Source organism: Argopecten irradians, chromosome 14 (genome assembly GCF_041381155.1).
Source record: "Argopecten irradians isolate NY chromosome 14, Ai_NY, whole genome shotgun sequence".
NCBI lineage: Eukaryota > Metazoa > Mollusca > Bivalvia > Pectinida > Pectinidae > Argopecten > Argopecten irradians.
Window position 1 is genome coordinate 24,094,073 of NC_091147.1, and position 14,554 is coordinate 24,108,626.

The following is a 14,554-nucleotide window of genomic DNA, read 5'->3' on the forward strand; positions in this document are numbered from 1 at the left end:
ATTATCTGTGAACGATTATTTTCAGACAATGTATGCGTGTAATATTTTTTCACAACACTTACTCGCTGGCAAGTCGTATGTAATGTTGCCGTGTAACCAGTTTTGACGGATTAATATCGGAACATGAAAGATCGATTTGGAGTCATTTTCTCACAATATACAGCTTAAAAACTATTAAAATCACAATGCAGGTACACATATTAAATTTCAGTAACATTTTTACCAAGTAATGGGACGTATTTTATTTATAAACACGTCGAGAATACCCGGGTTACATCGGGCGATAATCCGACTGACTCAATAGTGAAGAAGTCGAACGTAAATGTATAGGCCTAATTTAAAATAGCTTAAGTACAGGCCATTTCTTAGTTATAAAACAATGCTATATATCGACAATGAATATGTAATTAAGAATAATACTAAATTGAACTGGCTGTATATACAGGTGTGTGAGTATGAGACTGAGTGTGATTATGTGTGTTTATTTTGCATGTATGTATATTCTATATCTGTGACTTTTTAATTTATGTAAAAAAAAACTTTTGAAAAAATAAAACAATTATTAAAAACTTTTAAGTGGGGGTGCTATCTTATGTTGAATTCCGCACCAAAAAATTACCAAAATTTTCATAAAATTCCAATCTTCATTACATCCCCCTGTCAGAAACAGACTTGACAGAATTTTAAAATTTCTTTACATATTTTACATCTACACATTAACAACCCACAAATTAAACATTTGAAACTGATCCACTCTGAATATCCAATCAGCAGCCTCCGAAACATTCACCCCTCTATGAAATCAGCGGTCCCTATAAGGGCTATGCGTCTGTGGTATCTGTGGAGTCTTATGGATCCGTAATTTACAAACATATATATCAACATATATATAGCTGCTGAACTTTTCTACGTAATATTATATACAAGCTACTTTTACATAGTTCATCGGGTTAATTATTCAGGTCTGGTCGTATCCGTCGATTCCTTGGCCTTTTTAAACATCATCTGCTTGTTTTCATTCCATTTCATCTACCGTTTGCTTGTCTTCATCCTCTACCATTCGCTTGTCTGCATCCTCTACCATTTGCTTGACTTCATCCTCTACCATTCGCTTGTCTGTATCCTCTACCATTTGCTTGACTTCATCATCTACCATTTGCTTGACTTCATCATCTACCATTTGCTTGACTTCATCATCTACCATTTGCTTGACTTCATCATCTACCATTTGCTTTACTTCATCATCTACCATTTGCTTGACTTCATCATCTACCATTTGCTTGACTTCATCATCTACCATTTGCTCGACTTCATCATCTACCATTTGCTTGACTTCATCATCTACAACTTGCTTGTTTTGTCATCTACCATTTGTTTGTCATCATCTATCATTTGCCTGTATCCATCATCTACCATTTGCTTGACTTCATCATCTACAACTTGCTTGTTTTGTCATCTACCATTTGTTTGTCATCATCTATCATTTGCCTGTATCCACCATCCACATTAGCTTTTTCTACGTGCGTTCGAATCAATGTTTAATGAAAATTGCAAATACATCTGCGCGCCCGTAATCTGTAAAAACACAAACGAAGTGGACTAGTACAACATGGAATAATGGGAGGGTGGGCGAGTGTTGAATATTTTATTATAAAATAAATAAATAAAAAGACAGAGTTCGATTCCATTCTTTCCAAGAAAGATAGCAAATAGGCTGTCCTGTATTTTCTGTGTTTTTCCCCCGTACAAGTGGCTGTGCTACCTAGTTCGTTATTGTAACAATATATAATAATATAGTCACGAATGGTTAAATTTTTGTTCTGCCACCAAAAGTAAATTCTAAATAATAATTCTGCTGCTAGCTCTAATAAGAATCTTCGTCATTTTTTGTGGGGTTTTTTTCACGGCGTCAGACGAATTTTGATAATATGCAGAACAAATCCAATAAATACCTCCTTCGTTTGAGAAATCGTTAATATCAAATTCGCGTCGGCAGACGAATTTTGATAATATGCGGAACAAAACCAATAAATACCTCCTTCGTTTGAGAAATCGTTAATATCAAATTCGCGTCGGCAGACGAATTTTGATAATATGCAGAGTAAAACCAATGAGTAACGCACTTCGTTTGGGGACACTTAAGTAAGCAATTCTTTATTTCAGATTTGCAATTTGCTGTGTATTTTTATCTTTTATCTTATCTTTTTATACAGTTGCCAAATGCTAAATAGGTTCCGATACACATGGTAATAATGGTATTTAAGTCGATGCATGATTCACTTATAATGCATTCCCAAATTTGTATTTAATACTATTGTTATATTGTAAATAAAATAAAAGATAAAGCTGACTCGTATCAGTCTGGTTGGTGTTGGTTCCTGTCACCGAGAGAAATCAATAGCCCATGCCACTAGGCCGTACGTTATGCTTGAGTTGTATCCATGTATATTGTATGCATTGTCTTACCATTATGTTCCCATCTTGTCACGGTCTGTCCTCTAGCGTACAGAAAGGCTGGTTTTCCCGGGTGATTATTGTCATAGCCACACGAACACAAGGACATCAACGGATCCATGATGATCATCCATCCAAGATCATTAACGCATCCGCCAAAATCCTTATTTATATAAAACGTCCGCTGACACATGCTGTACACAGTAGAAAGAAGGACATTAGTATGTCTCAAGTTATTTATCTGTATACAAGTATGTGAATAGTTTCTTACTGGTTAATATGAATATTGTTATACATATTTTATCTTTTTCCTTTTTTTGTGTGTTATTTTTCAAGACATAATCCGTTTTCAATTACAATTTTTTATGAAAATAGTTTGTCGTCATAATCTAGTATTATTTAAAGATGCTCCACCGCTAACAACTGGTATTTTTTCACTATCCAAAACAGAAGCAGACTATTTAGTATTTTTCTTCTGTTACAAAAGTTACTTACTTTACACCATTACCGCCATTGAAAAGTTTGAGCTTCTAATTTTACTTCAAGTTAAAAATATGAAAAATAATTAATTGCATCCCGAAAAAAATCCGTGGCACTATATTCTATATGAAATGAAGTACTGATTGCGCATGCACCAAAGGCGTAATAAATTATTTTATATTATTTTTGTGTTAATTAGGCATATATATACACGATTAAACACAAATTATTGTTCGAATGATGAATATCATTTATGCTCTATCGGCGGTGGAGCATCTTTAAGGATTAAAGTATCTTTCTTGTAGTTGAGTAGGGTATCGATATTTGTTCGCGGTCCATTTCAAATATCGATACACTGCTCAATTTATCCTTCGATTAAATCACAAGGAAGGTACTTTAATCCTTATATTTACAGTCTTAACTATTATTTTTATAGCCTAATATTTACCATATGTAGTGTTTATGACATTTATAAAGTTAAGATAGAACTATATAGTTTGGCTCTGACAGGCATTTAGCACAGCCACTCGTTTGGCTCTGACAGGCATTTGGAACAGCCACTCGAAGTGGCGGGCATTCCCGCCAATGTATCAATGAACATACAAATACAATGAGATCCATCTAATGAAGTATATATCGGGGGGTTTCCTAGTATGAAACTATTAGTCATTTTATTTATCTGATATTGAAAACTACACAGTGCAAATCAATTTGATTTTTTACGTTTACCATTACCCACGCTTACACAATTCATAACGTGGCAAGATATTTAACGTAGTTATGACGCGATTCAAACCGCCCGTTTCAAGAAGGTGTGACGAATAGAGAGTTTCTTCAACTTTGTGATCGCTTGAGTTCTACTTTGATCATTTCACGTTTTGAATAACTTGAATACATGGATGTTATAATGGGTACATGTTATTATTTGCGGATTTTTGAGATTTTTAAATGAACAAACAATACTGTAGTTGTAGGAGGCCTACACTGTAAGTTACATATTGCCGCTCTCAAACATGAAGTTGTATCGTTGTGTCAATCACTTCAATAAATCCTACATATTTCGATTATAAGTATCGTAAAAGCTACAACAGTAGGAATCAGTTTTATTAATATTTCGAATCACCCAAACGTGTGTAGGACATAGTCTCCGGCGATCACCGTAGTCTTGATAACAAACAGAACTTTTCAGTCCCAGGACTTCCTTGATCGAGCTGTATTGTCGTGCTAGTTTTGGTAAAACTTGTCCTACTCAAAGACTGGTGTTTTTCTGACATATTTTATTCTTTTGTTTGAAACCAAATATGTTATAAATACAAATAGGATGTACATGTTGTAGCGGAGAACACAGTGTTGCTAACACAAGATGTAAACATTGCGACGTCATCGGAATGTGTAAAACCATATATTATACAACATTATATATTTATCATACGCACGGAAGCATAGCTTAAAAAGAGGTACGGTAGTAACATAAACAATATAACTTTTCTACGTTTCACACATACATGTATATGATCAAAATTATTTTGATACATGTTCTTCGGTCGTACGATCGGTACTGAAAACACTAGCATTTTCTGATGCGGACCATTATACAATAATTTATTCATCAGCATGACTCCAAATTACACGTGACTCACTCAATTTATCGAGAAATAAAGTTGAGTAGTCTTTGGTTGAACTCAACGGGGTTTATACTATCAATTCACCACTGACTGTAAATATATAAAGTACACAAAGGAAAGAGAAGAATAAATGCAAATAACTCTAGATAATTGCAATAAATATAAGTCATCGGACCACTGATGAAAAAGAAATAAAATTAGTTATAGATATTAAATTAAGATTATAATATAAAGCTTTCAATGCGTTTGCTTCAAAAATCATTTTTTTTGCAAGTGTAGCAGCATTCCTACACCACTTGAACAGAAACAAAATACACAATTTTAGCTACTGCAGAAAAAAGTAAATTTTAAGAATAAATATATACATCACTAGAGACAAATAATGCATTTAAGGGAGGATCTACCGTACAGTCGGTGAAAATGTTCTCGATTTGATCTTAAAACGAGAAAATCAAACGGTTTTTAATTGTAATGCCCCTAAGCATATACATGATTTGTAAAAAATTCCTGGATCATTTTTTTGGTGATCATAGCGATGTTCCGCGAAATTCAGAAAATATGGTTCCCGCGAAGATAATCGGACATACTATTGGAAGACAAATCACTGAATATTTAGGTTATTCGAAAGTGTTTCTCTTCATAAATATGCATTAAAATGTGTATTTCTATTTTCAAGTAAATTAACTTTTAATCGTCTGAAACAAGAAAAATTAATAAGCTAAATTATCTTGAATGGCATTGTATATCAGGATATGAGAGTGATTTCAGAAAAAAAAACGGATTTAAATTAGAATGGTGAGATTTTAAGGTAAAAGACATCTGAAGGATATTAATATTCATTTGTTAAAAACGATAATATACACACCCAAGTATAGAAAAGTGATTGAATTCCGAGTTGATAGACATCATACTCCAGCTACTGTCAATGAGCCTGTTGGCGTCAAACCAGTTGTCTTTTGTTGATTTGACACCATCGAATCGAAGGTACACAACTCGGTTGCCATCTTCGTACAGTTCAAGTTGTACCTACAATTTGACAATGAGCCTCAAACACGTCATTCATGTTGGAAAGGTTGGTTTATGTGAAAAATATTTTTTGTGAGACATTTCGATGACTTTTTTAATGTGTACACAAAATTGTCTGTCGAAGGTGACTGTGTGTACATCGTAATAATCGTTATTTTCCATCCAAATGATAATAATAAAATAAAAATGATACCTCTTTTAAACTAACATTCATTTACCGGATATTAAATATTGATTCTGATAAATGTACCTCAGTTATATTTTCGGAATCCCACGTGTCCAGAACTTCATTTCTGTATATGGTCGTGCATTGTGTACTTGTCAGTAGACGACATTCGTCTTCAGCTGGAAGCAGTGGTAGTGACGTTCCCATCCAAACGTTATAGGGACTCAGATTGCTGTAGGCATGCGCTCTGAACACCAGCTCCCAGTCGTCTTCTGTTGACAAATGGCGATCTGATATTCATGTGAGGTTTCGTGTAGTGAAGTCTTTCGAACTACCAATACAGATATCAACTGTATATAGGATCTTAAAAAAATGTTCATTTTATATGAGATTTTGTGAAACGAGTCCAAGATTTTTATTTTTTTATTTTTGCGAACCTTTGTAAGATAGATCTTCATGTTAAATTTTACCACATAACTACAAACTACATCTCGTAGAATCTCAAACATGGTCAAAATGTGTTTTAAAAATCCAACAGAAGCCATTATTTTGTCACGACGTACTCAAATCTTTACGTCACCTCATTGTTTAGTGACGTCATGAAGTCACAATGGCTCCATGCTATAATACAATAACATTATTGACATATGAAATTGTTGCAAGGGAGAAGCCACAGGAGATATATAGGCAAGATTATCTGATATATATAGAGAGAGATAGAATACATGGCCAGTGTCTTAAAATATAATCTGTAATTTGGCGAGGGATATTTGTCCCGAGTCCAACACACAGCTTATATTCAAAATCACAGGCCATATATATTTTTGTATCCTGCAACATTCAGTTGAAACACACACATGTAAGCAGAGAAATCCTACTTTATACTTCCTACTGTCTTAATAGATTTTAAATCTATGAAATATAACTCTTCTTTCAACTGAACTTTGGCAGACTAGCTTTGCTAAACAGGTTTTTATCATCAATAAATAAAGTTTTTATCATCATTATTACCAAAATATGTAGTAAGAACTTTCAATATACATGTAATTTGATTCGATTTATTAAACAGTCATGCATTCTTGCATATTCATTAAATATCTTTTAACAAACTTTGTACTAAATTGTACAAAATGTTGACTGTCTGAATAATTAGTAATGTTATCACTCCTGTACTACACATATATGGATCAATTGCCTACCATTATCTACTTCAAACGCACATGTATATAATGAACTCTATAATAAGGACATAAGGTTCCTATTGTATACCGGGCAATAGGACAGACATGTTAAACCTACAGGCTTCTAAAATACTATCCTTGATATTCCAGGGGTTACTATCGCTATCGTTAGATCCACCTTTTGACTATGCCATGACAAACCTGAAGGCTATGTGTTCGATAATAGATCAGGCAGGAAGCTTGGACATTTGATGGTTGTCAAAATAATCGAAGGCAACAAATTCTGGTTGACGTTACGTATAGCTTTGGGAATGATGGAAGACTATGTAGGCATAGGGTTGTTCAGTATTTTCCTTTAAGGTTTAATTAAGTTTTATAAGAAACTATTATATAGTGGATATTACGACAGTGATAGTAACCCCTTGAATCACAGTACATATGTCTGCATATATATTAGATGTTTGCCTTATTATTGTAGCTCTCGATGGAAGAGTCATATAAATGGATTGTTGTAGACAAGATAACCAAATTAAAGTTAGAGTATTCAGGTGAAAACCGCACACTAATATATAGTTGTTTAATTTCGAAGGGGAAAACTTGCAAGGTTTTCTCTTAGATACTGATTTTCAGAGATACGTTTTCGAGCACTGTCGATTTCAAATAGTAATTAGCAATACATGATATCTCTCTCGCACAAATTAGTTTTAGCCCAATTGGATATAATTATATTCTATCAGGAATAGCAATCCTAGACAGCAGTGAAGGCTCTGGGTTCTTTACACACCAAAAGTCTATAAAAGTGGTAGCTTCTGGTTAAGCATACGGGTGTTCGCCCGTTGTCCAGTATAATGGGACAGGTGGGGTGTGTTGCCTTGTTTATTATAAAGCACTGTAAAAAACCAACAGTTCCACTATTTTGAAGCACAACGTGAATATGAAACGCAGTCTTTTGCGATCATTCGCGATCTACGCAAGGCAAATACAAGGCCTTCCTTACATAGATGTTGAAAGGACGTTGATAAATGCAAAAATAGACACTGCTTTTCTTACGTTTTATTGAAATTTTTAAGTAAAAGTTATTAGCTTACTGTTGACACTACACTGATAAACCTCAGTCATTATCAACAATTAATATTGATAGGCATGCTGTTTACATCAATTGTATATTTTAGTCGAAATCGTTAAGCCTTATCATCTTGGTAAATAATTAAAGACCCACGGAAAGATGATATTGACAGGATCCAAGTCATATATCATGATCCGTGATGATAAGGTACTGGCTTGCCTAATAGGGTAGAAATCAATTACATTTGATCAATAGCAGTTACGTGTTAGAACAGTTTCTTATTTCAGGAATAACTAGACTAGATTTTTCATGTTATGAAGATGAAATACAAAAAACTGAGAGTTCCTTAAATTGATTGTGAAAAGATGTTTTAAATATAAAAGTTGTGGTTTATTTAGCGTTCATTCAAATCTATCCAAATCATTCCTTATAATTCAACCAACTTTAACCCTTCATTCATTAAAATACTCTTTTTTCCATTAGTTATTGAATTATAAACAAGATAATACATGTAGTTTTCGAGACTTCGGCAAGGCCGAGGGGAAAAAAGGAACTTGCTATATCTCTCAACTATATATATTACCAGTTATAATATGTCGATACATGCAAGAATATTTAAACGCTTTTTTCATGTTTCTTAAGCATATTTGCCCCCTGTTTATTAATTAGAAATTATCTTAAATTTGAAATTGAACTTAAACACAACCTATGTGATATAATGTTGATATTTGATACGGAAGTAGAAACTACAAATTGTTCCTGCTAGCGATACACATATCGTTAATGTCCATTTGATCATTTATTATTGTATTCAAACTATGCTTTCGAAAACTCTTATCAATAATTCATCAAAGCTTGAGAGGTTTTAATATAATGCTATTGTTCGTTCAAGCATGCCAAACATGCTAATGATCAAAAACGATTGCATTTGTTTTTCAAACATTTATGAAAATAGCCATTTTCAAGCAATTCCTTTGAAAAGTTTGCTGTTACTTATGGTCTGTACATCGTTTACTGCACATATATTATCGCTTTTTGTCAATATATACTATATATATTCTTGTCTACAGCTTGTTGACTTTCTAATTATTAGGTCCGTAGCAAGTTACGTCGCTGAATCAGAAACTGGATCCGCCCAACATTCCCGTTGCTTGGTAACTGGTGGCGTGCGCGGAAACTAGCTACGCCCGACTCTATGGTGACAAGATCGACAAAAATACCCGACTGAGGATGTGCGCTAGCTCGAAAAGTCTTACGCACAGCTAAGGGAAGTTTTTTGAAAAAAAGGGGAACAGAGACTACCATTCAACGCTTTCGAATATTCGGATCCCGACGTCACATCATTTAAAAGTTTTGAAATTTGGACTTTAGGCTTTGCTAAACAGGTTTTCATTCTCATTAAATAGATTATTATTATTACCAAAATATGCACTCTGTATAGTATTTACTTTTCACAAAATATGATCAACAGATCAACAGTCATGAATTCTTGCATGCACCTTAAATGAACTTGTTTACAAAGTATGCCTGAAAACTTTTTGATTAATTAAGAAGATACTCACACATGCATTACACTTATTTGGCTTGTATCAACTTCATTCCATGACCTTCTCAAAACGCACATATACTGTATATCCTGAACTCTGAGAAAACGAATAACGTTCCAATTGGGGTATATGTCGATAGGAAAAACACTAAAAAAACTATAGGCTACTAAAACGACCATTCTCGATATAGTAAATTTGAAGGCTGTTTGCGACAGTAGATGAGACAGGCGATTTGGTCCTTTGATGTTTTTCAAATGAAACGAATGACGATTAATGGAAGACTTTATAGACCTGTGACCGGTCAGTTATTTTTCATCAGAAATGCCTTCAGTTTTACTATGATCTATTACAGGAGTGGACATTATGACAGTGATAGTAACCCCTGGAATCACAGTACATGCATTGGAGACAGGATAACCAAATCAAAGCTAGTATAAGAGTATAAGAACATTGTAGGCGAAAACCGTACACTAATGTATAGTTATTAAAATTCATAGGTTTTCTCTTTGATATTGATTTACGGAGATATTTTTTCGAGCACTGTCGATTTCAATTAGTACTAAGCAATACATGTTATCTGTCTCACTAATCATTCCATTTTCTTCAGGAGTATTTTACGTTCGCGCAAATAACTATCAAAGTGAATACAGCGAATATATTACACTATAAAAACTAACTGTTATTCATAGACTAAAACAAATGTATATACGAATAATTAGCCCGGATAAGTGCAGTAAATATGTTGAAGGTTCAACGCAAATTTAAAACTGTTAAACAAATTTAACACAGGCTCCCGATAAAACTTAGTCATTATCAGCAATTAATATTAATAGGTATGTTATAACCAAACATCGTAAACTTTCATTCGAAATCAATAAGCCTTATCATCTCCGTAAATCAATAAAACGACTTTCTACATGAAAGCCCACGGAAAGATGTTTAATGATAAGATTTAAGTCCCAAGTAATGAATTGTGAATTGTGAATGAAAGTGATATGTATTAGGTACGAAGCGCATTTTCGTCTTTAAAAGGCCGCTTCCTTTCCGAAACGGCTTTTGATTTTAAAATGGGAATGTAAAACGAGATTGATAATTTTGTAGAGCAGTAAAAGATAAAAGCTTTACGTTAATGCTACGCCTATCATCATTTTTAATTTGAACAATTTAATAATAACGGATTAAAAGTTAATTTTAATAACGGGTATCGTCTTATGTTTTCTGCTGTCATCCTAATTACCGCGCGTTAGTTGAATATCACTGCGCCAGACGGTAAAGCAGCGAAATGAATTTTCACCGTTGATACAGATTACGCCAGGAATTTTGCATTTTTCTAAGTGTTGTAATATCATCTTAGGCTATCCAAAATCGATTTTCTGATGTTTTTGCTGTTTTATAGGAACTTTCTTTTTTTTGTTTCGGAAAGGTTTTGGGCATTTAAGAAATAAAATGAATAGATCTGTCTTAGCGTAACATACATTAACTTTTTTTAATGTATCGATACATACAAGGCAAAAGGAAGTAAATGTTTGCTTTACTTGAATACTTGTTTCACACGCTATATCCATGCTCTTTTAATTTGATTGAAATTGTCTTACCACTAATTCAGACAACATGTGTTTTGGGGCTTTCGAGATATCGTGCGCTTTACAATCATAACATAGAAAATTTCACCCTCGATATTCCAGGGGTTACTATCACTGTCTTTATATCCTCTCCAGGATAAGTCAAAGTGAAACTGAAGGTATCTCTTGAAAAAAAAAACCCTGACCAATCACAGGCCAAGAGACTAAATTTGAAAATATGTACTGCTGTCGCAAACAGAGGCTGTTTCGAGGTTTCTCGTATATGGTATTGAAGCAAAAACGACGCATTAAAATCAGGGACGTGTACTTCCCTATTAAACCTTACAATAAAATATTTGCAAAATGTATTTTACATGTCGTTCGGAAAGCTCAAACTCTTATAAATAAAACTCCAATGCGTACAACGTTTTAATAAAGTCGTATTGTCCATGCGTGAATTGAAAACTATGCTTATAAACACAACAACAACAAAAATTATAAATATAAACAAAAACATTTCGAAAGGACCATTTAGAACGCGTAAAGAGAATATTTTCAAAAAGGTTTGTAATTTTTGTTTCATTATGGTATTAAATTTGAAAAAAAGATAGTGACATTAATGCTTGGACAAACAGGTCTCAACTCTACTAAGTATTTTCTTTGGAATTTATCGAATTGACTATATTAAAGTGAAGTTTATTGATGCAAATAACAATAGAATATTTAAATGAAGACTACTTAAATATGTTATAGTTATTCTAACAAAGTCTTACTCTTTTCATTTCAATTTAAAGATGTTCCGCCGCTGACAAATGGTATTTTTTCACAATCAAAAACAGGAACAGACGATTTAGTATTTTTCTTTAGTTACAAAGTTACTTACTTAACAGCATTACCACCATTGAAAAGTTTGAGCTTCTTATTTTACTTCAAGTTAAAAATATGAAAAATAATTAATTGCATCCCGAAAAAATTCCGTGGCACTATATCCGACATGGAATGAAGTAATGATTGCGCATGCACCAAAGGCGAACTAAATTATTTTATGTCATTTTTTGTGCTAATTAGGCATATATATAATATATATTGTTCAGAGGATGAATATCATTTACGCTCTGTCGGCGGTGGAACATCTTTAAAAATACAACAAAGTGTTAAATACACACCCACAAAAATATTACTCGCAACAATACTGTAAACAAACTTTCTTTTGCGGCTTCTAATTTTCACTGTCACCATTTCAAAACAAGTTTGCGAGGATTAACATAAGCGAATTAAAAAATTGAATGGAAATTCCTGTCAATATATAAAGAGATAGATATTAATTCGCAAAGGTAAACTTTCTTCGATTTACTTTAGTCACGAAAGTAATTCACACATAAAAAAGTAGGTTTACAGTAATGTGTGATGTGCTACAGATGGATTTACAGTCCTTACGAAGAGAAGGCAATACTACTCTTTGACTGGTGGCTATAGGTTTACAGCAATGTGTGATGTGCTACAGATGGATTTACAGTCCTTACGAAGAGAAGGCAATACTACTCTTTGACTGTTGACTATAGGTTTACAGCAATGTGTGATGTGCTACAGATGGATTTACAATCCTTACGAAGAGAAGGCAATACTACTCTTTGACTGGTGGCTATAGGTTTACAGCAATGTGTGATGTGCTACAGATGGATTTACAATCCTTACGAAGAGAAGGCAATACTACTCTTTGACTGGTGGCTATACATTTACAGCAATGTGTGATGTGCCACAGATGGATTTACAGTCCTTACGAAGAGAAGGCAATACTACTTTTTGACTGGTGGCTAAAGTGTTTTGCGGCTCACCTTTTTGTAGATAATAAATTGCCCAGTCCGCCGCCTCTTTTACAGCTGATGGTTTTGTATAGGGGGAGTCTGCATTCAATTGACATTCTCCGTTCATATGGTGGTAATTAAAAGACAAACAATGTTGATTACCAATGTTGAAGCACATGATCGCACATGTTGTGGTTGAATTATTTGAGTTTAAGATCGAACCGTTACCTGAAATAAAATATCCATTTATGCGAATGTATTCTCCACTAGAGAAACATGACACATGAAATATTGTTAATGAAATCACGAAAAGTTGGAGTAAAATATTCATATCTTCGTCTGTAAGCTTCTACGGATAGAGTCAATGGGACAAGAGATGAAGTGAATTACTGCTATTTAACACTGCACTGACTGTGGACATAGTGTATGTCTAGGTATACCAGGCGATCGATGAGGATCGATACATGACGAAAAAGATATGTTAATGCTTAAACTAATTTTTTTATATATATATTTTACAGATCACAATTTGATATCAGTATAATTAATTATCATTACGCAAACTATAACTTTTCGTCAAACATTTGTTTATGTACATTTTTATTCGATATGAAATTGTGACAGCTGATGTTAACAAAGCATCGACTTTGAAGGATCGACTTTGATAGATGTTGATGTTATGTAGCTATAACACAAAAATCAGAATATGATCTAAATAAACCGCGAACAAATGTCTCCGCTAATAATAGTGCGTGTCGATAATATACTGACCCCTAAATCATTATACATGTATATATATGTGTGTATCGACCCCTAGACTGGCTAGAATATTAAAAAATAAAAGGGGAGGTAATCTAGCATTCAAATTCTGCTGAGAAAATCCTATCAAAACTTAAAGATGCTCCACCGCTGACAAATGGTCTTTTTATACTAACAAAATCAAGAGCAGGCGATTTTGTATTTTTCTTCAGTTACAAAAGTTACTTACTTTACGTCATTACCACCATGGAAAAGTTTGAGCTTCTAATTTTTTCTTCAAGTTAAAAATATGAAAAATGATTAATTGCATCCCGAAAAAAATCCTTGGCACTATATCCTATATGGAATGAAGAACTGATTGCGCATGTAAAATTATTTTGTATTATTTTTTGTGTTAATTAGACATACATATATACACGATTAAACACCAATGAATATCATTTATGCGCTGTCAGCGGTGGAGCATCTTTAAGATCTGGTGGCCAGCCTAATCGACCTCTTTTTATTGTTATTTCATTGACATGTATACTGTACTGTACAAGCGCTATGACAAACAAACAAACCCTAACCCTTCTCTGAAAGTTTGGTGTTACTGTGTCTTATTTTTTATTTTTATTATAGAAAATAATTTTTATACGGCAAACAGCCTGAAGAGATGGAAGATCTAATAAACTTGTTGTTTTAGCAGTTTTAGCAAGTTTACAAACCGCCATTGATTATAGCCACTCATTGCACAAGTGCCAAGCGTGTATGATTTTAGTGACACTGTAATATATGTACATGTATCTGTGAGATTCTGTGTAAACAGATCAAGTTTCCTCCACAACAGAAGTTGGAACCAGAATTCGAAAAATCATTGAACAACGAAGTTGGCAAAGATTTT

The 14,554-nt window shown here is 33.5% G+C and overlaps 2 protein-coding genes across 2 annotated transcripts; both read right to left on the minus strand.

Moving 5' to 3' along the window:
- Positions 1–1,015: 1,015 nt before the first annotated feature.
- On the minus strand, positions 1,016–1,324 carry LOC138307104 (leucine-rich repeat and coiled-coil domain-containing protein PF3D7_0703800-like). Its single transcript, XM_069247735.1, has one exon. The coding sequence runs from the start codon at positions 1,322–1,324 to the stop codon at positions 1,016–1,018; it is 309 nt and encodes a 102-aa protein (XP_069103836.1).
- Positions 1,325–1,433: 109 nt separating this feature from the next.
- LOC138307105 (uncharacterized) lies at positions 1,434–13,333 on the minus strand. The gene is made up of 6 exons (XM_069247736.1): positions 13,303–13,333; positions 12,943–13,140; positions 5,836–6,023; positions 5,425–5,585; positions 2,467–2,648; positions 1,434–1,516 (listed from the first exon to the last, which is right to left on the minus strand). Exons 1-6 carry the CDS (start codon positions 13,331–13,333, stop codon positions 1,434–1,436), a joined length of 843 nt encoding a protein of 280 aa, XP_069103837.1.
- Positions 13,334–14,554: the final 1,221 nt, after the last annotated feature.

Bases quoted from the DNA above. Each gene is read 5' to 3' on its own strand.
- LOC138307104 (XM_069247735.1), bottom strand. From the start codon at position 1,324: ATGGTAGATGATGAAGTCGAGCAAATGGTAGATGATGAAGTCAAGCAA.
- LOC138307105 (XM_069247736.1), bottom strand. From the start codon at position 13,333: ATGTCCACAGTCAGTGCAGTGTTAAATAGCA. The intron at 6,024-12,942 runs GTGAGCCGCAAA...ATTTGTCAACAG, and splicing joins AATTTATTATCTACAAAAAG to AAGACGACTGGGAGCTGGTG. The intron at 5,586-5,835 runs GTACATTTATCA...GTCAAATTGTAG, and splicing joins ATTCCGAAAATATAACTGAG to GTACAACTTGAACTGTACGA.